This window comes from Euleptes europaea, chromosome 1, assembly GCF_029931775.1.
Source record: "Euleptes europaea isolate rEulEur1 chromosome 1, rEulEur1.hap1, whole genome shotgun sequence".
In the NCBI taxonomy this organism is placed as follows: Eukaryota; Metazoa; Chordata; class Lepidosauria; order Squamata; family Sphaerodactylidae; genus Euleptes; species Euleptes europaea.
Window position 1 is genome coordinate 168,143,304 of NC_079312.1, and position 26,672 is coordinate 168,169,975.

General features: G+C 51.0%; 1 protein-coding gene across 1 annotated transcript; it reads right to left on the minus strand.

Moving 5' to 3' along the window:
• Positions 1 to 872: 872 nt before the first annotated feature.
• On the minus strand, positions 873 to 24,798 carry GLI1 (GLI family zinc finger 1). Its single transcript, XM_056858031.1, has 11 exons — positions 24,631 to 24,798; positions 22,341 to 22,439; positions 17,819 to 18,014; positions 16,563 to 16,728; positions 16,245 to 16,352; positions 13,079 to 13,219; positions 11,877 to 12,026; positions 10,846 to 11,010; positions 7,663 to 7,893; positions 4,643 to 4,916; positions 873 to 2,979 (listed from the first exon to the last, which is right to left on the minus strand). The coding sequence occupies exons 1-11, from the start codon at positions 24,725 to 24,727 to the stop codon at positions 896 to 898; spliced, it is 3,711 nt and encodes a 1,236-aa protein (XP_056714009.1). The 5' UTR covers positions 24,728 to 24,798; the 3' UTR covers positions 873 to 895.
• Between the last annotated feature and the right edge of the window lie 1,874 nt (positions 24,799 to 26,672).

Consider the following 26,672-nt stretch of genomic DNA (forward strand, 5'->3'; position numbering starts at 1 on the left):
TGCAGGTCCAGCGAGCAACGAACCTCATGTAAAACTCCCATGCATAAATGACCTATGACTCTTGCCCACTGAGCTTCAGGCAAGCAAGATGTTTTCCGGGGTGGGAAGCTAAAGGTGTGAACAGGCCTTGTGCTGTGTTTCTGCTGTGTACTTATTGGGGGTGGGGGGGAGATCCTTCTAGTCCTACTGGTCTGCACAGCCCCTCTGGAGCAAAAGAGGCAAGGCCAGCTCTAATTTACCCCGAAGAACCCATCTATCATTCCCACGGACCTTGCGGGGAGAATCCACAAACAAGTCGAGACCCTCGCCCGCTTGAATCCAGGCGAGATGGAACTTTTCTGCACGGGGCGGAGGAAAACGTGTGCGTGGTCGAAGGGACCCGAGACAGGCTGCCGTGTCAACCAACCCTCTGGAACAACGCGCCGTGGGCTCATAGCTCCCCGGTGGCGGCCCTCTCGCGTGCAAAGGACTCTGGGGAACTGGCACTTTGGGAAGGGTGCTTACCAAGAGTGCCGATTTCAGTGTGGTAGTTTGTGTGTACGTGTACGGTGCGGAGAGGAGGGATTAGGAGCTCCTGAGTTTGCTCTACCAGCTGGGAGAGTGGACTGAGAGAACCCACTCCCTCTCCTGAAGACCCCCATCCTTCATCCGTCACCACCGTCACCCAGCCCCTTACTAAAGGCCAAAGCGTGTTCAGGAGGTCTGATCTGAGCAGTTTGGTACCAAGAGCTACCCTGGAAGTTACTATCTCGCTTTTTTTTCTCTTTGCAGAGACCTTCCTGACCATAAGTTATAGAGTCCGGGCCAGTAAGAGTCACCTTTGTTACTTCTCATGCCGGTCTGGCTCTAGTTAGGAAGAAAATACCCCATCATTGCAGCTGTAGAGCCTTCCCTACTAGGACAGGGTGTTAAGGAACTGGTTCTCCCCTGCCAGGGAGTTCAGCATGGAGCTCATATCCCCCACGGCCATGTTGGCCGGGCCGCCGGGTGGGGAACCGGGGCTGATGACATCGGCCTCGTCCAAGATGGCCGTGAAGTCCAAGTGGGTGTTCTCCAAGTCCAGGGTGTCCAAGCTGTTGGACACCTGCTCCTCCGGCAGGTAAGAGAAAGAGTCTGACTTCAGGCCGTCCAGCCCTGGAGGGTAAGGCCCGCCCGGGTCCTCCGCCACGCAGCTGGGCGGGGGGTGATGCCTTGAGTGGGCGCCCATCAGCTTGGGCCCGGTGGCTTTGCCCAGCGGCACGGGCATCGGGCTGGAGTAGCATGCCTCCTCGGGGCCGTGGAGAGGGGGCAAGCGCATCATCCGGCGGGGGCCCGCATCGCTGGAGGGTTCGTAAGCAGGGCTCCCTTGATAGCTCAGGCCGCTCTGCCGACTGGGCAGCTTGGGTGCGCCGGGTGGGTGTGGGACCACCCCTGGGGGGTAACACTGACTGTTGGGACTGGAAAGTGCTTTGTTCTCCATTGCTTGCGGAGGCCTGGCAGGGTAACTGGAGTACTTGGGGCCAGGGTAAGGGTGGTGGTGCTGCTGGCACTGCCCGCTCTCTGTTCCGTCCAGGCCCATCAGGACCTCGCCGCCGGGCTGCTGCTCCCCCCACATCAGAGCTTGCTGCGACTGCACATAACTCCGCACCATCATCTCCTTAACTTGCAGCATGGGGGTCTGAGACCGCCTGCCAGGGGCTGTCCCCATGCCAAAGCAAGGGCCCTGCTGGCTCTCCGGTGGGTACTCGCCGCCTCCACACATTGCCTGGCTGTAGGGCAGTGGCTTCATGCCTTGGCAGGAGGCGAGGGCTGGCGTGGCCGCTTGGAACTGCTGCTCGGCTTTGATCTGCGGCTGGACGAACGGGAAGCCCCCCTGCCGGGCTCCGCTGCCGGGCTCCGCCCCCATGTGCTTGGCATCAGGGACCGGGTACTGGGCAGAGTGGCACTGCCCCATGCCAGCGGGAGGCGGGGGGTTCATCCCCGAGCTGTTGCCGTCCCACTGCCGGGCCGCGTGGAACGCCGGGTTCATCTGGCAGGGAGGATGGATGTAATCTGGTTGCTCAAAGCTGCTCTCCAGCTGCCCGTGGCTCGCCGGACTTATCTGCAAGTCAGCTATTGCCCTTGGGGTGCCCCTGTGGGCCACGTCGCTCTGCAGTTCCATGCTCACGGGTTGGCAAGGGTAGTTCGGTTCCTGGTAGCCCAGGTACGGTTCTATCTCGAGCAGTTCTGGTTCTCCGGCCGGGCGGCCGCCCTCCATGGCTGTGCTCTCCAAAAAGACGTTTTCGCTGATGCTGGGCGGCCGTGGCGAGAACAGGTGACGCTGCAGGTTGGCATCCGAGCCCCCGATGGCCTGCCCGCCGCCTCTGCCCATGCCGGCTGGGCTCATGTTGCTGAGGCTTTTGAAGCGTTGCACTCTGGGAGCTGGGTGCCCCTCGCCCACGGTCTGGGAGGGATCGCTGGCCCGGCGGGTGTTGTGATTGGGTGCTAGGTGGGGGTGGAGGATGCCGGGGCCATAGCTGTGGTACTCGTTGGCGCTGTGCCTCCGCATGAAAGGAGGGAGGCCGGAGCCTGAGTAATCCCCGAGAAAGCCGGGCGGAGCGGCCCTCTCCATATTGGGCAGAGGAGTGGGGGGCGGCCCGCCGGTGGCAGCGGCATACTTGGCCTTGAGGCGGTACTGCTGGGCCGGCGTCAGGTTGCCCAGCCCAGGGAGACCCCCGCAGTGGCTGGCGTCGCTGGAGCGCCTGGAGGCGTCGGGAGAGATGGGCTCATAACCGTCTGGGGGGCCTAGCCCGTTCGGGGCTCCCCCTCCCGGCAGATACGGCGACACCATGGAGGAGCGACGGCTGACGGTGTAGGCTGAGCTGACGGTGCTGGTGGTGCTACCGCGGCGGTCCCCTGGCACGGGCAAGGAGGGCAGGTCACCGGATGACAGCTCCATGATGCGACGGTGCGAGACAGCGGAGAGCGGCCCGCACAGGCCAGGCATCTCTCTCGGGGGGGCTGTGAAGAAGCGGAACAAACAGACTACCAGGATGGAGAAAATGAACACAAACTAAAAAAGTAGAAGAAGAGGAGTTGGTTTTCATATGCCGATTTTCTCTACCTTTTAAAGAGAGCCATACCGGCTTACAACCTCCTTCTCTTCCTCTCCTCACAACGGACACCCTGTGAGGTAGGTGGGGCTGAGAGAGTTCTGCGAGAGCTGCGACTGGCCCAAGGTGACCCAGCAGGCTTCGTGTGCAGGAGCGCGGAAACCAACCCGATTCACCAGATTAGAATCCGCTGCTCACGTTGGCTGGAACAATGGAAAGCGTCAGCGGGCCCTGCTTCTCACTCAGCCATTTGGCGGGATGCTCCCTGGAGGGACCCCTGTTTCGTGTCTTCAGGTATCCAAAGGCTGAGGATCTCATTTAAATGAAAGCTTGGGGATCCAGGCCAGCAAATATCATATTTATTGATTTATTTTCTTTATTTATACCTCATCATTCTGCCTAAAGGGGACCCAAAGTGGCTTTTTCACCTCCATTTTATCCTGTGAGGTACCCAGGAACACATGAAGCTGCCTTGTCCTGAATCAGACCACTGATCCATCAAAGTCAGTATTGTCTACTCAGACTTGCAGCGGCTGTCCAGGGTCTCAGGCTGAGGTCTTTCACATCACCTACCACCTGATCCTTTTAACTAGACATGCGGGGAATCGAACCTGGGACCTCCTGCATGCCAAGCAGATGCTCTACCACTGAGCCACAATGGTTATTGGTTAGGTAGATAGATCACGATGGGTAGCTGTGAGTCTGTCAATAGCAGTAGAAAAAAAGCAAGAGTCCAGTAGTGCCTTAAAGACTAACAAATTTCTGGCAGGATATAAGCTTTCGTGAGCCTCCGCTCACTTCTTGGTCTGAAGAAGTGAGCTGTGGATCACGAAAGTTCCTACCCTGCCAGAAATTTTGTTAGTTTTTATGATGCTACTGGACTCTTGCTCTTTTCTAGTACTTGGTTAGGTAAGTTAGGCTGACAGTGTGTGGCTGGCGCAAAGGTCACCCAGCCAGCTTCCATGGCAGAGGGGAGATTCGAACCTGGGTCTCCCAGATCCTAGCCCCTCCCTCTAACTACTACACTACACCTGGAGGCAGAATCCAGGGAAAATCCTGGACAACCAGGCTGTTATGGCGGTCCTGCTGTCTAGCTCAGTGGTTCCCAAAGTGGGCAGTACCACCCCCTGGGGGGTATTACCTCGAGGGGCACTAAGAGGCCAGAGGGCCGCAGGGGGGTGCTAGAGGTTCAACTGTGTTACTCACTCATTTACAACAGATCAAGCCATGGCACCATGCTGGCAAATTTGGTGGGAACTATCAGAATTTTTTTCCAGATTTTGAAGAGCTGGTACCACTGGATCAAGTTCCCCAGTTTTGTTGAATAAATTTCAGCTAAAAAGTTTTAATTTGATTTTGAATAGCTGGGCAATTCATTGTTGCCGTTTTGCAATTTTATTGTTCTTATCTTCTTTAGTGCGTCATGCAAACCCATGTTTTGAATAATGCTTTTTATAGGGTAGGGTAGGGGGCGCTGGGGTGGAGTTTGGGGAACCAATGGGGTGGCGGCCCGAAAAGTTTGGGAAGCACTGGCCTAGCTTCTGAGCTTCCACCCACCCTTGCCCACGCACCTGCTCCCGAGATGGAAGGCAGCTTGACCCCCTTCCCCGACAGGGGCTTGCGCATCTGCTTGAGCTTGTCAATGCGCAGGTTCTCCAGCTTGCGCAAGGCCGATAGCCCCGAGGTCCCCATGGGCTCCGAGGGTTCCTCCAGCGCCGACAGGTCCTCCAGGCTGCCGCCTGCGTTGGCGTTCATCTCCACGCCGCTGTCGTTGTTGTTGGCGCTGCCCAAGGGAGAGCGCTCGCTGCTACAGGACGACTGGCCCCCGGGGCTGGGCTGCGGTTTCTGGGGGGGGGGCGGGAGGGGACATAGACACGGTCGTGTGGTTAAAGGGGTTGTGGCCGGAGACTCACGGTGGCACCCCGCGTTAATTCCCCTCTTGCCGCTTAAGATGCACAGTGGGGAAGACACCCAGAGATGTGCAGAAAGGTACATTTTTTAATAGGGCTGGCCGGCTCTATAATAAATAAATTTTATTTGCGGCTAATATGCCAGATAAAACAGATAAAGCAGAAACTGACCATACAGAGTAGATGTTTACAACCAAGGCTAACAAAATTAGGAATCACCCAATTTTACACTTCCACAGATTAGGGAATATTGAGGCGACGTAGCTTCATTGCTACTGCACAATATTTTGCAACTTGGGTGGTGACTGGTGAGCTGTCTCCCAGCAGAAACCTTTTGGCCCGTTCACCCTCATGAACAGAGCCCATTTCCCTAATCAAAGGGTCAATAATACTGAAGCGGGCTGACTTGTAGAGGGGACATCTAAAAAATACATGTCCAATGGTTTCCTGCTCCCCTGTGTTACACGGGCAAAGTCTCTCCACCCTGGGGATCTTCTTAAATCTCCCTTCTAATATGGCAGATGGTAGGGCTGCACATCTGGCCAGTGTATAGGCCCTCCTTTCCAGGGAGTATAAATATGCAGCTGGTGCTAGAATATACCTGGACTGTTGAGGTGCTATAAATGCCGGGGGGCTGCCGGCTTGAATTAGTTGATTAATTTTAGACCAGGGGTGTTGAATTCAATATTTACGAGGGCTGGATATGACATAAATGTCACTTGGTCAGGCCGAGCTATGAAGAAGGAGGAGGAGGAAGAGGAGGAGAAAGAGAAAAAGGAGGAGGAGGAGAGTTGGTTTTTATATGCCGACTTTCTCTACCACTTAAGGAAGAATCAAGCCGGCTTACAATCGCCTTCCCTTCCCCTCCCCACAACAGACACCCTGTGAGGTAGGTGGGGCTGAGAGAGTGCAGAGAAAACTGTGACTAGCCCAAGGTCACCCAGCTGGCTTCATGTGTAGGAGTGGGGAAACAAATCCCGTTCACCAGATTAGCCTCCGCTGCTCAGGTGGACGAGTGGGGAATCAAACCTGGTTCTCCAAATCAGAGTCCACCGCTCCAAACCACTGCTCTTAACCAGTACACCACACTGGCTATGCCTCACCAGCCCAGATCGAGAGTGGGGTGGTGGTGGCTGCCTCAAGTGGCTCACCGGCCAGGTAAGACCTCCCAAGGGGCTGGATCTGGCCCACGGGTCTTATGTTTGACACCCGTTTCCTATGGTTAACTGAATCTGGTGGGGACAAATTTTAGGTGGTGGGGCAACTAATTAAGGCTGTAGTTTCCTCAGCTCTGCAAGATCGGGGAACTCTTTCTACATCAACCCACCTGCCTAGGAATTCAGTTTGTTGCAGTCATAGGGTTGCCAACTCCAGCTGGGGAGATTCTTGGAGATCTGCAATGCTGATTCTATGACGTTAGGCAAATTATGAGAGGGAGGGCATCTTGGGCATCTTCTAGGCATGGAGTAGGGGGTCACTGAGGGTGGGGGGGAGGTACTTGTGAATTTCCTGCATTGTGCAGGGGGTTGGACTAGATTACCCTGGTGGTCCCTTCCAACTCTATGATTCTACGATTCTATACCAGGGGAGGGTGGCGCTTGGGGAGGGGAAGGAACTCAGCAGGGATGTGATGCCATAGAGTCCGCCCTCCAAAGCTGACACTTTTTCCCCAGAGGAGCTGATATCTGGAGATCAGTTGCAATTCCGGGACAATGCAGGCTTGGATCCTATACCGTTGCTCCCTGCATGTTTCTTTCTGGGTCCTGTGGCAGCTGTCATCTGCCAGGAAGCCCATTTTCTCCGGCACTGGGGGCTCTACCGCTTGCACTAGACCCCAGAGCCTTTCAATTATCTGCAAAGCCCCCAGCACGAGAGGATCGCACTGTAAAGCCCAGGACTCCCTCACAGATCCCGCAGCGAGAAGCGTGACGCTAAGGTAGATGTCATGAGTCAGTCCACCGAGAGTCAGCCTGAGGCCTCCTCAGACGAAGAGGAAACAGAAGGAGGCAGGTTGAGAGCAGAGGAACAGAGGAACAGCCACAACCAGAAGATGGCTCACCGTGTCTGCTGCCTTCCTGCCCAAGCACTCCAGCAGGGCCTGACACCTTGCAACAAGCGAGGGCTCACCAAAGCCCCCAGAGGGCTCACCAAAGCCACTGGAGTAGAGGCGGTGGGGGGGGGGTTGACTGGAAACGCAACAGCGATGTCAGAGTGCGAGGTTACCAGCCCAGCATAGAGCCCTTCCTGACTGCGGTGAGCCAGAGCAGGACTGAAACAACCCTGAAGCAAAACACCTGGCTGAGAATGGCAGAACTGCCTAGTTGGCGACAGCGGGCACTGCTACAGCGGCAGAGATAAGGCCCAATTGAAGCCGTCAGTTAGGCTTGGCTGTTGTGGAAGCAACTTGTTCGCAACCGCTTTGCATTCCTGTGATGCTATGGCCTTGTATCTGCCAGCATTCTGGACAGTAGAGGATCCAAGTTGCAAACTCTTAAAATTTTACTATTGTGCACTCACAAAAAAAACCTGTTCTCTGTTATGAAAGAACAGTGGAGAAAACATCTTGGTCAGTCAATAGACAACAAAAGAGTTCACGTACGTCTCTGGGGGATAGCCTCCCACCACCCCACCACCCTCGCTGATTTCAGTTGACTTAATTTAAACCAATCCGCCCTGCTTACCAAGTTAGAGTCGGGCACCATTAGCTTGCCCTCTTCCTTCCTGCCCTCGCTATCCCTCTCTTGCTTCATGTCTCCATGGAGAGCCAGCATCCGGCTGCTGGGCACGGTATCGCCGCGGTGCTTCTTGGTGACGTGAGCGTCCGGCCCGTGCACCGTCTTGACGTGCTTGCGCAAAGAGCTGGGGTCCGTGTAGCGCTTGGTGCAGCCGGGGATCTTACAGACGTAGGGTTTCTGCCAGAGCACCAACAAGATTGTCATAGCCCTCTTCACGGACTACATGAACCTCTTGGTCAATCTGCCTCTGAATTATGTATTGGGTGGTACTGTATCACAGGATGGGTTTTTGTCAGGACCAAACTACACATTACAGCAGCCGTGGGTTTGACTCATGGCTATCAGTACCATTTTACAGAGGAATCTGACCATTTGAAAAAAATGCCTTGAGGGCTCAATCCTGACCAGTGGGGGGGAACCTGGGGATCTTGTTTCCCCCTGCGCCTTTTCAAGTACCAAAACAGCCAAGAGGATTTAATAATAATTAATATTATTATCAATAACAACAACAATAAAATAAAAATATTATTATTAATAATAATAATTAATAACAATGATACTTTATATACCACCCTCCCCTGGCAATGCTGGGTTTAGGGTGGCCAACAACATAGTTAAAATACAATACATAAAATCACCATAAAACGAGGAGTATTTGCACTAATAAATCTAATCTAATTTCGGCGCCTAAGCAAATTCCCCAACAGGGAGGGATGTTCTTATGGCAATAATACAATATCAAGTCACAGGGGGAGAAATGGACCACAGCTAGACTTATCAAGGAGATACAAGGGCAAAAGGAACCAAGGGAAACAGGTAGGGAACAGGTAAAGAGGTCAAATTCCTCTGTAAAATGGTATTGGTGGCTGGCCACGAGTTAAACCCATGACAGCTATAACATGCAGTTTGGCTCTCAGTAGCAGCGCAAACCCGGACAGAATTACACCCTTCTTGACTTCAACGGACTCGGAAGGGTGTTAACTGTTTCAAACTGCACTATACGAGAACAATCCTATAGCAGGTCTTCTCCGAATCCTATTCAGGTCTATTCAGTGGGGTGTACTCCCAGGAAAGCGTTCTCAAGATTGCACTGTATGGTCTGTTTTAGCCAGAATATGGAAAACCCAGGCAAAACGTGCGGGGGGAGCGAAGCAACCTCTGATGGTCGGAAAAGGCATGCATAATCAAAAGGAAGCCCTGAAGCAGTTGGTGGGGGTGACTGCGGGGAAACATCCCTGCATAAAAGGCCTATGTCACCTTTTTGAAACGAGTTGGACACAGGAATAAGAAGAGTTGGTTTTTATATGCCGACTTTCTCTACCACTTAAGGCAGAATCAAACCGGCTTACAATCACCTTCCCTTCCCCTCCCCACAACAGACACCCTGTGAGGTAGGTGGGGCTGAGAGGGTGTGACTAGGCCAAGGTCACCCAGCTGGCTTCATGTGGAGGAGTGAGGAAACCAACCCGGTTCACCAGATTAGCCTCCGCCGCTCATGTGGAGGAGTGGGGAATCAAACCCGGTTCTCCAGATCAGATTCCACCGCTCCAAACCACCGCTCTTAACCACTATACCACACTGGTTCTCAGGACTATCCCCTGTCTGAATGTCAAGGCATGCCTCCGCATCACTTGCTGTGACATTATACTGATAAAATAAGGACAGCTGTGTATTTGCTCCCCACTTCTTGTACATTATGGGTGACCCTTGCACAAACACATTTCTAAAGGCACTTCTCCACCTGCTGTGCTCTTTATTCAAGTTATCTGCCACAGTCTGTATTGCATGAGTTTCGGAAACCAGACCAAAGGTTTTCCTTGCAAAACAAAATAATGCTTAATCTCCCAGTGGATCTGGTTAAATTTAGCTGTAGCTCAAGCGATGCCAATTATCTGGATAAGTGTTACAAGGTAGGGATGGGATGGAAACAGGGCACTGCCATTCTGTCTCCATGCATGGCCATTTGCACACATGCACACTGGAGTCAAGATACATAGGCTCCTTCCCAATAGTTTGGGATGCGGTTTCCTCCCCCAGGATTGGAAGAGATGCCCCTTCTCCAATGCTATGGTTTCAGGAAGGGCTCCATACCTTCTTGCATATTCAAATGTCACATTGAGGACTAGGAGGCAGAAGCCCCTTTCCTCCGTCCTCATCAAGGTGTAGGTAGTAACCCCCTGGCAGGTCAACTTTTACTGTTACAGGCGAGATGTGTGAAGTCCCCAAAAGGAATCCAGGTGCCCAGCAGCAGATGACTGGATGCACCGCAGCGGTTTGGTCTGGCTTGCCCCTGGCCTGTGGGGTGCAGCACCCGTGTACAGCCCGTATGAATGGGTGATATCCAAAGGGTCAAGGAAAGCATGTATACCAATAAAAAACACTCGGACGGGGGGGGGGATATACATAGACACCTTCCCACTCAGATAGTCAATTTCTCGTGACCCAGGGGAGAGGCCTGAAACATGAAGACCTCTAGCGCACATGGATGTACACAGCCTTTTTTGGAAAGCATCTCTTAAAATCACCCCAAAAGGAAAAATCGGGATAAAATCAAAAAGGTGATTCAAATAGAGTCAGTGATTTACCAGTGTCTAGTATCTGGCAACAAGAGTTATCCCTGTTCAATTGCACCCATTCCTATGAGGAAAGGTTGAAGGAGCTGAGTATGTTTAGCCTGCAGAGGAGAAGACTGAGAGGGGATATGATAACCATCTTCAAGTACTTGAAGGGCTGTCACATAGAGGAGGGTGCCGAGTTGTTTTCTGTCGCCCCAGAAGGTCGGACCAGAACCAACGGGTTGAAATTAAATCACAAGAGGTTCCATCTAGACATTAGGAAGAATTTTCTAACAGGGCGGTTCCTCAGTAGAACAGCCCTCCTCAGGAGGTGGTGAGCTCTGAGGTTTTTAAGCAGAGGCTAGATGGCCATCTGTCAGCAATGCTGATTCTATGACCTTAGGCAGATGATGAGAGGGAGGGAATCTTGGCCATCTTCCGGGCATGGAGTAGGGGTCACTGGGTGTGTGTGTGGCGGGGGGGAGGTAGTTGTGAATTTCCTGCACTGTGCAGGGGTTGGACTAGATGACCCTGGTGGTCCCTTCCAACTCTCTGATTCTATGAACATGCGTACCTCATTGGAATGCGTCCGGTTCTGGTGCTTGGCACGGTCCGAGGCGTTGGAGAAGGCCTTGTTGCAGCCCTCGTGCTCGCAGACGTAGGGTTTCTCGCCCGTGTGGGAGCGGAGGTGAGTCTTGAGGTTCTCCAGCCGCGAGTAGGCCTTGTTGCACCCTTCGAACTGTGTGGCGAGAGGGGTGAAGGTTGGCCGGGCAGAAGGGGAAGACCTCTTGGAGGGCCTTGATCTCTCTCTTCCGAACCCAATGCAGAGCTTTCTTCTCCGCACCCACGGCTTCACGCCCGCCTGCCCTCTGGGCATCCAACCCCTGACCATTCATTACCACAACAGCGCAATCCTCAGCAGAGGTACAGCCTTCTAAGTCCACTGAAGTTAATGAGCCCAGAAGAGTGTAACGGTGCTTAGGATGACACTGCGAGTAGAGGTTAAAGAAGCAGGGCCAAACATGACTCACAGGCCATATAACAGTGTGGCCGGGAGTGAGGGGTGGCAGGACTTCTGTGGGTTGCAGACTTGTTGCAACAGAGGACACTTTGGCTGGGGCAACCTGTTGAACAGCACTGAGAAATGCTACACCTTTATGCAGCCCGTCTGCACAACGACACACTGATCTGCCCAATTCTAGCAGGTATGGGAGCTCTGCCCTCCCTGGCATGGTACCATCCAGTACCAATTTTTGTCCTTGTGCAGTGCGCTTTGTTCCCCGGCTCACCATAATAGAAGAAGCGCTGCTGCTTACGTAGTCTGGTAAGCATCGGGGTGTGCAGTGACCACTGGGCAATCCTGTGAACGGAAGCTCTCTGCTCCTGGCCAGGAAAAATGTACCCCTAGTGGCGGCTGCATAACAGCTGGCCAGCTGCTGCCTCTATTGGCTTCCATGTTCTGCGAGCAAGCCCAGAATACACCCCCTAGAACCGATGCTGGTTGGGGGGCACGCTTCAGCTTCTCTCACTACAACCCTGCCTATCTCCCCGGAAACTCCGGCCGAAAACTGGCTAACTGTTTTTGGGTCCCTCCGTCCCACTTACTGTGCACTTGTGGGGCTTTTCTCCTGTGTGGCGCCTCATGTGGACGACGAGCATGTACTGGGCCTTAAAGGGCCGCTGCTCCCGCGAGCAGTCGTGCCAGTGGCACACGAACTCCTTCTTCTCCCCATGGATGTGCTCGTTGTTAATGTGCTGCAGCGGCAGGGGACAGAAGCAATGCAGAGGTTGGGAGTCAGTGGAAGCCGGCCATTCATCTGGGGAGGCCTTGCCTTCCCTGATATTTCACTAGCAGAGCTAAGAGGGGAACCCAGCTGTTCCTCATGTCCACCGAGGGCAGGACCAGAAACTATGGCCTTTTACGCATGGCTTTTCCCCTCGCCGTCACCCCTCCAACGACTTCCAAACTTTGTTTTGATTATGCATGCCGTTTCCGACCGTCAGAGGCCGCCTCACTCTCCCCCTGCATTTCCCCGCATTTCCCCTGCGTTTCCAGAAACCTGTTTTATCTCAAATTTGAAAACGCAGGCAAAACGCATGGAAATGCAGGGGGAGAGCGAGGCGACCTCTGACGGTCAGAAACGGCATGCATAATCAACACAAAGACCCGAAGTCATCGGAGAGGCGACGGTGAGTGTATCAGCCATGCATAAAATACCTGTGATTCCTTGTTTCTGCCCTTGCAAAGGCAGCCAGGACAGGGGTGGAGGGCCTTTGCCTTGCCTCTTGGGGCCAAGTGCCACACCTGAAGGCCAACTTAAACCTGAGCAGTGGTAGTGAGGACAGGAGGAGGCTCTCTGCCACCACTGCCACTCTGCACCTTCCCGGGGCCTCGTGGGAGACGTCCAACTTGGGGCGGCAGACTGGATTGAGCCAGCCCTGACATGCAGGCAGGGAGACAGAGATATTTTTATTGAGCCCGGAGACAATATGCTCAAGTCGTGGCCATGCAAGACCGAGTCTCTACGTCCCCGCCCTGGTTTCCTGCAGCAGACCACAGAGAGGACACTTGGCGTGATGTTTGCCTGGAGGATCACAGCAACCTCGTCGTCTCGTGGAGACGTGCGGCTACCCTTATTATCACCCGTTATGCTTTTGGTTCTTATCCTGATTTATCACATAGGTGAAGCGGGAATCACTCTGGGACGCGTTCGGTGAAGCCCGCCCCGTCTCAGAGCAAAGGGGTGAGCGAGACAACCCGTCCGGCCAACCAGAGGGCCCCACACGTTGGCGCCCCGTCAACTCACATGCACCAGCTGCTCCTGGGTGTCGAACTCTTTGGAGCACCCTTCCCAGTGGCAGTTGGTTTCATACACAACCTCCGCCTCCACCTTCCCGTCTTCCTTCTCCAGCTCGTCCCGGGGGTCTAGCATGCTTAGTAAGGGGTCCTGGAATGGAGGTAAGACATGACACACATTTAGAAGTTCTTGGGGGTAGCTTGGTGATACTGGAGCCTATTCCTTACCCCCCAACACTTTCCGCCGGCACAGTTCACAGGGAAGAGAGGAAACATCCAGTGGTAGCTCGTTGCGGTGGCCTGAAGTCTGAGAACCAAACTTTTGCTGTTCTTACTGCTGTGCGCCATTTTGTTCTGGGCTTGTTAGAGTAGCCACAGCTCAGTGGGAGGGCACACATGATTAACATCATGCGTCCAATCTGTGACATCTCCAGTTAAGAGGCAGCAGGGATGGGAAACACCTCTGCTTCAGACTCGGAAGAGCTGCCACAGATTAGACTAGATGGACCAATGGTCCGACCCAGTATAAGGCAGCACCACATGTTGAATGCCCTATCATGCTTTCCCTGTGCTCTCTTGTGAGCGTCATGTGGGTGAGCGGGCGGAAACGGGTCTCACTTAAGGGGCAAATTTCTCCTTTACTGGAGCTGAGCAATATATCGTCTTCCTGCCATGCTTTTATTTACTTGTATCCATATAATGCTTCTTTTTAAAAAGGGCTAAGGGGCAGCAGAAATATGATAACATAAAACACGATAAATCACAATACCTCCCCCCCCATCCACTCACTTAACCTCAACCAATGATCAGCACCACCCCAGACAAAAAATGTCTTACACACCATCTAAAACAAACTCTAGGAAGGGCTCTGGTAAGCCTACGGAGGTAAGGAATAGGATAGAAAAGGAGCAGCTATGTAGGACCTCCCTTTCTCTGCATCCTTGGCATTTGAACACAATGCATAGATTAGATTGGTACTTTTTGATCTTTTATGCATGGCTGTTTCACTTGCGGTCACCCCCCCCTGCCGAGTTCGGGTCTTTGTTTGGATTATGCATGCCGTTTCCAACCATCAGAGGTCACCTCGCTCTCCCTCTGCGTTTCCCCGCGTTTTGCCCACGTTTTCAGGGACCTGTTTTACCTTGACTTTGAAAACACGGGCAAAATGCGGGGAAACACAGGGGGAAAGCGAGGCGACCTCTGACAGTCGGAAACAGCATGCATAATCCAGACAAAGACCCCATGAGTAGGGTTGCCAGCTCCAGGTTGGGAAACACCTGGAGATTTGGGGGTGGAGCCTGGGAAGGGCAGGGTTTGAAGAGGGGAGGGACTTCAATGTCATAGAGTCCAATTGCCAAAGCGGCCATCTGTTGCCTGGAGATCAGTTGTAATAGCAGGAGATCTCCAGCCACCACATGGAGGCTGGCAACTTTATACATGAGAGATAATGACTAGAGGAGAGAAAGCCAACCACCAGCTCTGCATTTCCTGTTTGACTATGGGCCTACTGACACATTACATTTTCCACAGGGATGCCCCCAGTTCAGGTAGAAAGGCATTTTCTGAAGTTCTGTGTTTCCTGGCCTAAGAATAGGGACTTGGGGCCGAACTAGGTATGATGGCATCACCCCCATTTTAAAGCCATTTAAAATGGACTGCTGACTTGAAGCCCCTTCTGCTTCTTGGCCCACCAGAACAGACCCTTTAGGGTTCTAAACCGGCAGAGGTGGTCTGCTTTTTGCTGGATGCGAGGCCCGTAGCCAGTCTCTTGGAGCTGAGCTATACAGGCAGCAAGAACACAGGGTACAGTTTTCCCTGAACGACACCACTTTGGACTGCTGACAGAAGAATCTCGTATTTGAATGCTCCACCATCCCTCTCGCCACACAGAAAATCAACGTGCCCAGGGAGAAAGTTAATTCATTTGTTCCCCCTGCCTTGCTTCTCTATGAGTACGACGTTTCTTCCGCCTTGCATGGGAGCATTCAAATATAAGACACCCCACTATCTACACCAGTGGTTCCCAAAGTGGGCAGTACCACCCCCTGGGGGGAAGTGGGATTACCTGGGGGGGCACTAAGAGGCAAGGGGGCAGCAGGGGGGCACTAGAGATGGGCCCCTGCGACTGTGTTGTTGGATAGGGTAGGGGGTGCTGGGGTTGAGTTTGTGGAACCAAGGGGGCGGAATCTATGGGGGGTGGGGAGGGAATGGAAAGTCAAAGAAAAGATGTTCCATGTGCTCTTGCTGCATATGTTGATTGGGTCTTTTCAGTCCACCAAAAGGAATCAAGATGCGGTGTAATAATAACTCCACGACAGGACGGATAGACCAGACAGTGAGATTTGTATGTTTGGTCGGGCAGGGGGCAGGGAATACACCACGGTTACGCAACGCTGGCTGTGAGAATTTTGTTCTCTTTCTGAAAGTGCCGCTCCGACCCCTGAAACTGGCCCTGTGGCTGTTCCACAGCACCCAATATAACAGTATCAGAGGAGCATGCCGAATATATTGGATGCTGTGAAACACAGGCAGGATGGTGCTGCTGCAGTCGTCTTGTTTGGGGGCTTCCTAGAGGCACCAGGTTGGCCACTGTGTGAGCAGACTGATGGACTTGGAAGGTTTTAATAGGGGAATGGACATGTACATGAAAGATAGGGCTGCCCATGGCTACCAGTCAAAATGGATACTAGTCATGCTGCATACTTATTCTCTCTAGTATCAGAGGAGCATGTCTGTTATCTTAGGTGCTGTGAAGCACAGGCAGGATGGTGCTGCTGCAGTCGTCTTGTTTGTGGGCTTCCTAGAGGCGCCTGGTTGGCCACTGTGTGAACAGACGGCTCGACTTGGAAGGCTTTAAGAGGGGAGTTGACATGTTCATGGAGGAGAGGGCTACCCATGGCTACTAGTCAAAATGAATCCTAGTCATGATGCATACCTATCCTCTCCAGGATCAGAGGAGCACACCTATTATATTAGGTGCTGTGGAACAGAGGCAGGACAATGCTGCTGCAGTCATCTTGTTTGTGGGCTTCCTAGAGGCACCTTGTTGGTCACTGTGTGAACAGACTGCTGGACTTGATGGGTCATGGTCTGATCCAGCAGGGCTTTTCTTATGTTCTTATGAGTGGGTGTCGGTGTGTGCAAGGGCAAGCATGTTGGCTGCGGCCTGGCGTTACCTGCGTCCCCGTAGAGGCTGGGCTGGAAATGTCACCCTCCGAGCACTCCTCCGGGCACTTGGTGCTCAGGGCATCCAGAGGGCTGCCCAGGCTTGGCTCTGACTTCAGCTGTGGGAAAGAGACGGCGAGAGCTCCAGGTGATGGCGCCCTCTCCAACCACAGCCCCACACCCAATCGAGGCCCGTCGCCCGCTCGTCTCGGCAGCCACCCATCTTTCTCCCCTGGATAGATCATTCATTCTAAGGGACTACCTAAGTATTCACATGCTTCAAACAATGCGCTGAGAAGGGTGGGATGGCAGATTTGGTACCCACTTACCTGGCAGTGCTTCAGCATCCCACAAGGGGGTGGCATGTGGCGCACCATCCCTGTCCGGCCAGCTAGGTGCTCGTGAGACCCGCAGGGAACCATGGTTGGATTGTGACCGAACGACATCCCCTGGGCTTTCTGGTGGCCCATGGGGCCCTGGAATCCGATGGAAGGGCTAGAATAAAGACACAATGAAGCATTGGCAGGATTGCATCATGTGCAGGACAGGGTGGGCACATGGACAAGCAAGTGATTTCACAGGTGTGAAAAAAAGTGTGGTACTGGGCACAGAATTTGGGTTTCTGAGGGCTGGATATGACATAAATGTCACTTGTTTGGGCTGGGCCATGTGTACCGTAAAATTTAATGCCAGGGTCTGGAGACAGAAACTTTACAGAAGACACAGGCAAGACCAATTAATGATGTTATTTTTAATTTTATTTTTTACTTTAAAATAAAACCATGCTTAAAACAATATCTTACAGTAGTGTAGTGGTTAAGAGCAGTGGTTTGGAGCAGTAGACTCTAATCCGGAGAACCGGGTTGGTTTCTCCACTGCTACACACGAAGCCAGCTGGGTGACCCTGGGCTAGTCACAGCTCTCTTAGAGCTCTCTCAGCCCAACCACCTCACAGGGTGTCTGTTGCGGGGAGGGGAAGGGAAGGTGATTGTAAGCCGGGGAGTCTGTTGTGGGGAAGGGAAGGAAAGGTGATTCTTCCTTAAGTGGTAGAGAAAGTCGCATATCAAAACTAACTCTTCTTCTTCTATTTAAGTATTTGATCATTGACACCTTGGGACTAGGGGGGTGGTTGTCTCGGCTGGCTCATGAGCTGGATAAGAGCTCTCAAGGGGCCGGATGAGGCCCCTGGGCCACATGTTTGACACCCGTTCTAGACTTTATTCTTTAAAAAGCTACGAGAGTCAACTGCTGAGCAGTTATTCACCATTTAGGGACCGGCAGAAGAATGAGCTACCGTTCTGAATGGGCCAAGAATTTTCTCTGTAACCTCAAAGTGTGCCTCTTCTTCCCAGCATGCCTCTTCCCCCAAAGCAATGAACCCAAAGGTGATGTCTCCTGAAGTCTTCTACTCCAGTGGGCTGGAAGAAAGCTAGGACTGGCTCATTGCTTTGGGGAAGAGGCAAGTGAGCACCAGAAGCAAGGGGGCCCCAGGAAGCAAACCGGCAGGTACCATGGCGCCCGTGGGTACCACACTGGTGATCAGTGCCTTGTCTTCCACTGACCTCTCCCAGAAAGGAGCGCCTACCTGACGGTGCCGATTGAGAGATGCCCATAGGAACCACTGGCTGAGGCGCAGCGGGAGTTGATGTAGGCCACCAAGGAATTGGGTGAAGTGCGGATGACGGTCTGGAGGTCGATACTGGCGTCAGAGAGTGGGGAGATGGACAACGCCCGCTTCTTTGTCAGCTTGGCTGTGCTCCGGGGTGTAGAAAAGCGCGTACCTGGCGGGAAGTAGGGAGAGGTTATTTTGTCTGGGAGGAGGAGTCTCGTAGGAACTCCGGACTCGGGAAAGGACACCGCAGCACGGGTCACATGGAATGACAAACCATTGTGTTAACAAGCCTTGGCAATCCTCTCTCTTGCATGCCCCCCTTCTTCCCTCCCTCCTCCCTCCTCATGTGACTTGGAAAATGATCGCTTCTGTGGCAAACCTGTTGTTACTTCCAAATCGCAAACTACAGTTAATTCTCTCCCATTTGAAGGCAAAAGGACAAACCCTAGTTTGGGGTTTGGCTGGTAACAAGCAACCACGGTTTGCTCCTAATGCAATGTTTGAGCCATGCATGAATGGAAGGGGGTGGGAGAGTAAAAGCCTCTAGGCTTCCAACACTATTGGAAAGCCTTAGGCTTGCACACTTTTCAGTTCATGCATGGCTCAAATATGGAGAGCAAACCATGATTTACCATTACATGGGACTCAGACCCTTATATTGGAAAACACATTTCTCCACCTAAAGTCATTAGAAGACCTGATGCGGGGGGTCCCTTCTAGTTCTTAGGTAGTTTGGGTAGTGTGCAGGGCTTTCTTAGTTATGGCCCCGATGGCATCTGTCAATCTAGATCTTCAGAAGACAGTGCAAGAGTTTTGTTTTTCATTAAGAACTTTTGAGACTCACAATCAGCAATTTTAACCGAACAGCCAAATCTATCAACATTTACAATCGCAAGGCTTTTTAAATTGCATGTTTTATGTCATGTGTGAATTTCATTAATAATAATATGAAAAAGCAGAACTCACACATGTAAACTTGGCCTAAAATTGTGCGTACTCCTCAACCAATATTTAAATATAAAAAACCCAGTGACAGTTGGCCATCTTTGGATTTCAATGATTTCTGTAAAAAAAATCAAGATTTTATTTCTGTGCTTGACAATTCTGATTTTATTATGTAGAAATTGGACATGCAGGGAATCCTGCCTGCCCTGCCCCCATTTTTTCTGGGGTGGCTAAAACCCTTCATCTCTAGATTTGGGGTGGGGGGATTTCTGAGATAAAATATGATCACCAAGCAAACAAATAAAAGGGAGAGACATCTTTGGCTGACATGACATGAAGCTGCCTTCTACTGAATCAGACCCTTGGTCCATCCAAGTTGGTATTGTCTGCTCAGACCGGCAGCGGCTCTCCAGGGTCTCAGGCTGAGGTCTTTCACATCACCTACTTGCCTAGTCCCTTTAACTGGAGATGCTGGGGATTGAACCTGGGACCTTCTGCATGCCAAGCAGATGCTCTACCACTGAGCCACGGCCCCATCCCTTCTTGGCTGATCACTAATTTTCATTTATTAAATTTTTAAAAATGCCAAAAAGCGGAAAGAGAGAATCTTCACCTTAAAATACATCAAAACAGCAGTTACATTTCTCTGATGTACAATATGGGACACTCCTCATGGTTTTTCCGTGCTTCTGTCCCTTAGACCTGCACTAGACATTACGTGTGACTGACAACGGAGGACTTTCAATCAGAGAAAGATTAGAAATAATGTAGATATCGTAGGTTATAAAATAGGGAGAAATCATTTTAAGGTTAAAGCATATGCAGATGATTTAGTTTGTTTTTCAACTAATCCTATTACTCAGATTGTGGAATGGAATAAAATGGTTGGCAGAGCCCTGGTTTGGATTGGGGCTGAGGCACAGGGGAAGAAGGGGCTTCATCCTGCCCCATTGGCACCCTTTTCCTGATCAAAAATTTCCCGGGTGGGCACTATTTGTCCTGTAAGGCCCAGGGACACTTCTGATCAGGGAAGGAGCACGGGGGCAGGCTGAAACCCTTCTTCTGCGCCCCAGGCCCGATCTGAATCAGGCCCCTGCCCACTTTGCAACTGCCTGCTTTGCAACTGCCCGCTTTGCAACTGAGTTCTCACGGGGGACTCGCAGCTGCCATCTGACCACAAGTCCCCCGCGTCGGTCATGTGTCCAACGCAACATCCAGCTCAGACCTCACACGTAACAGACATGTGGGCCTGGAATGCAGGAAGAGATTACGAGACACTGCTGCAGACGCCCCGCGCTTGGCAGCCACCTCTCCGCAAGAAGGATCCAGCGGTTTGGCTTCTCTTGGCCACGCTGTTTCTATGCTATTCTTCCACAGCGTTTGTATCCTTCGTTTCTTCCACCGGTGGTTCTGTTTTCCCCCTCCCTGCGAGCGTTTAATCTCTTTTCTCAGCCTGGAACGCGTTTCTCCCAAGTCTCCATCAGCTGTCTGCTTCGCCTGGTCATTGAAGCCCCTCTGATTTCACTCGCTCATAACCCATCCCTCTATGGCCGTGTTGGCGAACCTATGGCACACGTGCCACTTCCGGCACGCGTAGCCCTCTCTGCCGGCACGCGCGGTTCCTCCAAGCCGCTGGCCTTTCCGGCTCTGCCTCACCCCGGGTGATCTCCAACCAATAGAGATCAGTTCCCCTGAAAAAAATTGCCACTTTGGCAATTGGACTCTATGGTACTGAAGTCCTTCCCCAAACCCTGCCCTCCTCAGGCGCCACCCCAAAAACCTCCCACTCATGGCGAAGAGGAACTTGGCAACCCTAGCCTCTCCCTCTGGGCCCTTTCTGCGGGTGGTATTCAGGTTAAATTGCCGCATTGACACTCGGCGATAAATAAGTGGGTTTTTGATTGCAGTTTGGGCACTCGGTCTCTAAAAGGTTCGCCATCACTGCTCTATGGCGTTAACGCTGCCCCTTTCATATGGGATGGCCCAGTCACAGCGCTTTACATCCAATTATTCTGCTGTCCGATTAAAGCAGGGGTGGGGAACCTTTTTTCTGCCAAGGGCCATCTGAATGTTTATTACATCATCCGCAGGCCATACAAAATTATCAACTTAAAAAATTAGCCCCCCTGGGGGGAAAGGGTTAACACAGTTTCTTGGGCGGTCCTAGCAGCTCCATAGCTAATGACTCTTTTGCAAGGGGGAAAAAAGTTCCTTTTCTCAGCAAAACAAACTCACATCTGCCTTGAATAGAGGCTATTCCTGTCTGCGGGAGGGGGCAGATCACCAGTCTTAGATCCTTCTGAGCTAGAGATCTGCCAGGACCCACGAAGGGCCAGACCAAACGATTTCGCGGGCCTTAAACGGCCCCCGGGCCTGACGTTCCCCACCCCTGGATTAAAGCTAGAGGCAATCTCTAGTAAACACAGCCATGATTTTAAGAGGAGATACATGTGCCAGAGCCTGCATTGAACAATAGCTTCTAAGGACCAGCAAAGAAGCCACTCTTAAACATCACGAGAGCTTGCCTGTTCAGCAGTGGAAACTGCTATGGAAGAAATGTCAAAGAAACCCTACCGGCATGCTAATTCCTGCATGTGCTATAATAGGATTGCCAATTCTGGGTTTGGAAACACCTGGGGGTTTGAGAGTGGAGCCTGGGAAAGTGGCATTTAGGGAGGGGAGATAATGCCATACAGTCCACCATCCAAAGCAGCCATTTTCTCCAGAAGGGGAACAAATGTTTTACATAAATAAATAATAAACAAATAAGCAATTTATGTAGTCTGAAGATCAGTTGTAACTCCGGGAGCACTCCAGTCCACACCTGGAGGTTGGCAACCCCAGCTATATACCTTCACTCCAACCTACAGCCTCTAATTTTAAAAAAATTCCTCATATCTCTTCCTCTGTACTTCCTACCCTATTTTATCTGTCACCCCCTTGTACATATCACAGGGTTGCCAGCTCCAGGCTGGGAAATACCTGGAGATTTTTGGGGTGGAGCCTGAGGAGGGTGGAGTTTGGGGTGGGGAGGGACTTCAATGTCCACCTTCCAAAGAGTCCACCTTCCAAAGAGTTCACCTTCCAAAGAGGCCACTTTCCCCAGGGGAACTGATCTCCGTCACCTGGAGATAAGTTGTAACGGGGGGGGGGGGATCTCCAGCTACCACCTGCAGGTTGGAAACCCTAACCTATCAGTCCTCTGTACCAGGGTTGCCCCATCTTGTTGAACCTGTGGGCATTTTTTGAATTTTGGGAACAGGGAGCGGATACCACCACCACATGGCTGCCTTGAGGGACCAATCCCAGGATATTGGGAGGTTCCAGGCTAAGCACTGTCCTCCAATGGAGGCAGCTGTTTCTGAACAGGTGCTCCCTGTAGGTACAGGAACTGACGCCTCCCAGTTTCTCACAAAACACTTCCTGCTCCATTGAGATGGAGGAAAGAAAGGATGGGCTCTTCGCTTCGGAGCAGAAGTGCTAAGAAATGAACGGATGCTAGACACCCCATTGGCGGTAGCCAGGTTAGCAGTCACTGCTCTGGACTCACCATCGGTATGAGCAGGGTGCTCACCCGCAGGTGCCACCCCATAGGTGTGGTGGTTCCTCATCGAGTTGGCCTGGTGGTAATATGACAAGTCGTTGATTCCTGGAAGAGAACAGAGCAAGCCATTAGAAATGGGGACTGTCCTGAAGATCTCCCCACAGTCCCACGCCACTGTCATTCATGGCTCGGGGCCAAACTATGGGGACCCTGATTGGGTGGAAAAGCGACATTAAAATGTTTTAAATAAATAAAGAGTGCTAGGCACTGTGTGTCACTGGCCACCAAGATTAAGTTAATTTATGCCATCGCATCCCCTATTACTATGTATGGGTGTGAAAGCTGGACAAAGAAGAAAGCTGATAGGAAGAAAGTAGATTCCTTTGAAATGTGGTTACGGATACCGTGGACTGCCAAAAAAACAAATCAGTGAGTTATAGATCAAATCAAGCCTGAACTGACCCTAGAAGCTAAAATGACTAAACTGAGGCTATCGTATTTTGGTCACATTATGAAAAGACAAGAGTCACTGGAAAAGACAGTCAAGTTGGAAAAATTGAGGGCAGCAGGAAAAGAGGAAGACCCAACAAGAGATGGATTGACTCAATAAAGCAGGGGTGGGAAACCTTTTTCCCCGCCAGGGGCCATTTGGATATTTATAACATCATTCACGGGCCATACAAAATTATCAACTTAAAAATTAGCCTCTGCCCTGTTCTCCTATGTTATTATTTTACCCATCGATTGTTCATATGTAGAAATATATATCTTTTAATTTTGGTTTTTGTAATGTTGAAAATCAATTAAAAGATTAAAAAAAAAAACTTAAAAATTAACCAACCAAGCCCCAAGCAGGCAGCTGCCCCAGATGACACCTCCCCCCGGCGTGGGCAAGCAGGCAGGCATCCAACCGGGAATACATTTCTCCATGGCCTGGGTGGGAAAGGGTTAACACAGTTTCTTGGGCGGTCCTAGCAGCTCCATAGCTAATGACTCTTCTGCAAGGCGGGAAAAGGTTCCTTTTCTCAGCAAAAGAAACTCACATTTGTCTTGAATAGAGACTATTCCTGTCCGTGGGAGGGGGCATATCGCCAGTCTTAGATCCTTCTGAGCTAGAGATCTGCCAGGACCCACGAAGGGCCAGACCAAATGATTTCACGGACTTTATATAGCCCCCGGGCCTGACGTTCCCCACCTCTGCAGTAAAGGAAGCCACGGCCCTCAATTTGCAAGATCTGAGCAAGGCTGTCAAAGATAGGACATTTTGGAGGACTTTCATTCATAGGGTCGCCATGAGTCGGATGTGACTTGACAGCACTTAACACACACACTAGGCATTACAATGGCCATGAGCCGACATTATTGTAGGATTCGTGGCCACCATAACATTTAGTTTGGACCGACATCTACTTAGGTAGATCATGAGAGGGAGGGCAGGGAGGGTTGTATCAGTAGTTGGCTCTCGTGGCCCTTTCTTACATGCCCAGGGAAATGCTGATCGCCACTTTGGGGTCAAGAAGCAATTTCCCTCCAGGCCAGCATTTAAAGGGGCGGGGACTTGATTTGAGCTTGGAGACTGCTGGTGCATAGATTCCCAACAAGAAAGTGTGGGTCCTGCGAGCAATGAACCTCAGGTAAAATTCCTATGCATAAATGACCTAAGGGAAACCTAGGCCATTTATGCTTGGTTATTAGCAGCACGTTCCAGGCTGAAGTGCCCCGCATATTTTTTTTGATTTCTTCATGCTGAACTGTCATTCCAGACTTCACTGCAAAGAGGGCGCATACCTGATTTGCATTTCTTAAGAGCCCCTTTAACGTGACCTTTTGTATTTGCTCTGCCCCCGCCTTGAAGCATTCACTGAAGGAAGCATGAAGAATCACAGCCGAGGCTTGGCTATGCAAATGAAAATTGCTAATGGCTATGCAAACGAAGGATGGAAGGAGCAGGCAAGTGGGAGGGGGTGGAATTTGTTTGGCTTTCTCCTCTTGCATCGGGACCATGAATAGTCATTTTAAAGGTCGGATTTAAAAAAGGAGCTTTGAGTGAGCATCAAAATCAACCCTGCATAAATGGCCCAAGTGTATCCTAAACTGCTTTTCCACTTGCACAAGATGTGGTGCAAGGCAGGGCATTTCTGGGTAGTGAAAGATACAGGGGAGAAAATGCTCAGGATTGTGCAAAATCTTGCATCGGTGGAACTGCGCTGTTTATGTTTTCCGCTCGAGCATCCCTGGATGCAGGCCGCAGCGTATAATCACTAGACCACAGCCTGGCTGCCGTGGTCACACCGACCTTCCACCATGCTGCTGGGTTGGCTCTGCCCATGGAGTGGCCGAAGGTAACAGTGTTCCACATAGTTGTTGACTGGCGGGTTCATTGGGTTGAACATGGTTCATCAGAGGCTGGGTGCCGTCATGGGCACATCTGCTTTGGTATGGGATGAAGCAGGCAAGGAGGTCCTGTTCCTGCTGAGGAATCCAGATCTGCAAGAGACGAAGAAGAAGAAGAGTTGGTTCTTATATCCTGCTTTTCTCTACCTTTAAGGAGTCTCAAAGCGGCTTAAAATTGCCTTCCCTTCCCCACAAGAGACACCCTGTGAGGTAGGTGGGGCTGAGAGAGCTAGAAGAGAGCTGTGACTAGCCCAAGCTCGCCCAGCAGGTTTCATGTGGAGGAGTGGGGGAACCAGCCCGGTGCACCAGATTCGAGTCTGCCGCTCATGTGGAGGAGTGGGGAATCGAACCCGGATCACCAGATTAGAGTCCCCTGCTCTGTCCGTGGTTCTGTCAGTAAGCTGGAGAGACTGACATAGAGAAATCCACTGTCATGGTAGCTCAAGAAGAGTTCCCACCTTATTTTGGCTCTGCTTTCAAAGGTTATCCTTGATCCCAATGTATGCCTTCTGTTACTAACCCCAGTCAAGGTATCAAACGCTCTTAATAAATACAGAAGCAGGGTGTCTCAAATTTTAGGCAAAAGAGTTCTCTGTAACAAGGTGTAGGATTCAAAAAGCAGTTGTTGGATATATTAAAAATGAAATAGCAAAACAAACAAACAAAAATTTACCCCAACACAGAATTTTTAGAGTTCTTTTGTGTTGAGTTACTCTCTCTTTTTTTAAAGTATTTTTTATTTTGTAAAATATATCGTCACAATACAAAACAATACCACACAAAACACAAAAAGTAATAAGTTACTCTCTTATTAAGACAGGGCAAACAGACTCCAAAGCGCCATCTTTTCACACAAAAGGATTTGTGCTTTTGGCATGCATTCTTAGGAAAATGGACTGCCTTTAACATCACTTTGTGTGCAAAAACACCGCCTTATTGGAAAATGTACATTTGCTAGGGATATTTGCAAGGCTGCCCTCCGTGAAGCAGCTGGACGATCACAACAAACACTTACACAGTTCTTTGGGAGTTGTTGTTCTACTTTGGTTTTAACTGGTAGTGTTTTAAGCAGGGTGGATAAAAATCAATAATTGTTTTTAAAATAAAAAAACCGGATTTTAAAAGTTTAAATTTGATTTTTTAACATAAATCAGATTTTTAAAAATAAAATGCTTTTTGAGGAAAATTCTATCTAAAGATAGTTTTCTATTTAAGATTAGGGTTGCCAACCTCCAGGTACTCAACCCCCCACCCCCCACATGATAGACCATCAAATTTCTGACAATATATTAACACTCCTATATATCCTACACACCCACACAATTTACTACACTAACACAATGACCTGTATTGCTAACAAACATCTAAATGGTACTACTATCTTAAACATATAAACATAGTTAGGTTGAACATCACTGTCAATGTCTTGTGATACAATCCCTCAGGGAAATGAAGTCTACAATGTCAATTTCTTGCCAACCTCCGTGTTCATATAGTAGCCAAATTACTTGCTGTGAATCACAATGGCTGGCACCCTATATCAGTGGGGCAAACTATACATGTCCATGGTGATTGTATCTTTAACAGCTAGGGTTGCCAGCTCTGGGTTGGGAAATATCTGGAGATTTTTGGGGTGGAGCTTGAGGCGGGTGGGGTTTGGGGAGGGGGAGAGACTTCAGTGCCCTAGAGTCCAATTGCCAAGCAGCCCTTTTCTCCAGGTGAACTGATCTCTTTTAGCTGGAGATCAGTTGTAATAGCAAGGACCCCCTGGTGCAGAGTGGTAAACTGCAGTACTGCAGTCCAAGCTCTGCTCACGACCTGAGCTCGATCCCGACGGAAGTCGGTTTCAGGTAGCCGGCTCAAGGTGGACTCAGCCTTCCATCCTTACGAGGTTGGTCAAATGAGTACCCAGCTTGCTGGGGGTGAAGGGAAGAGGACTGGGGA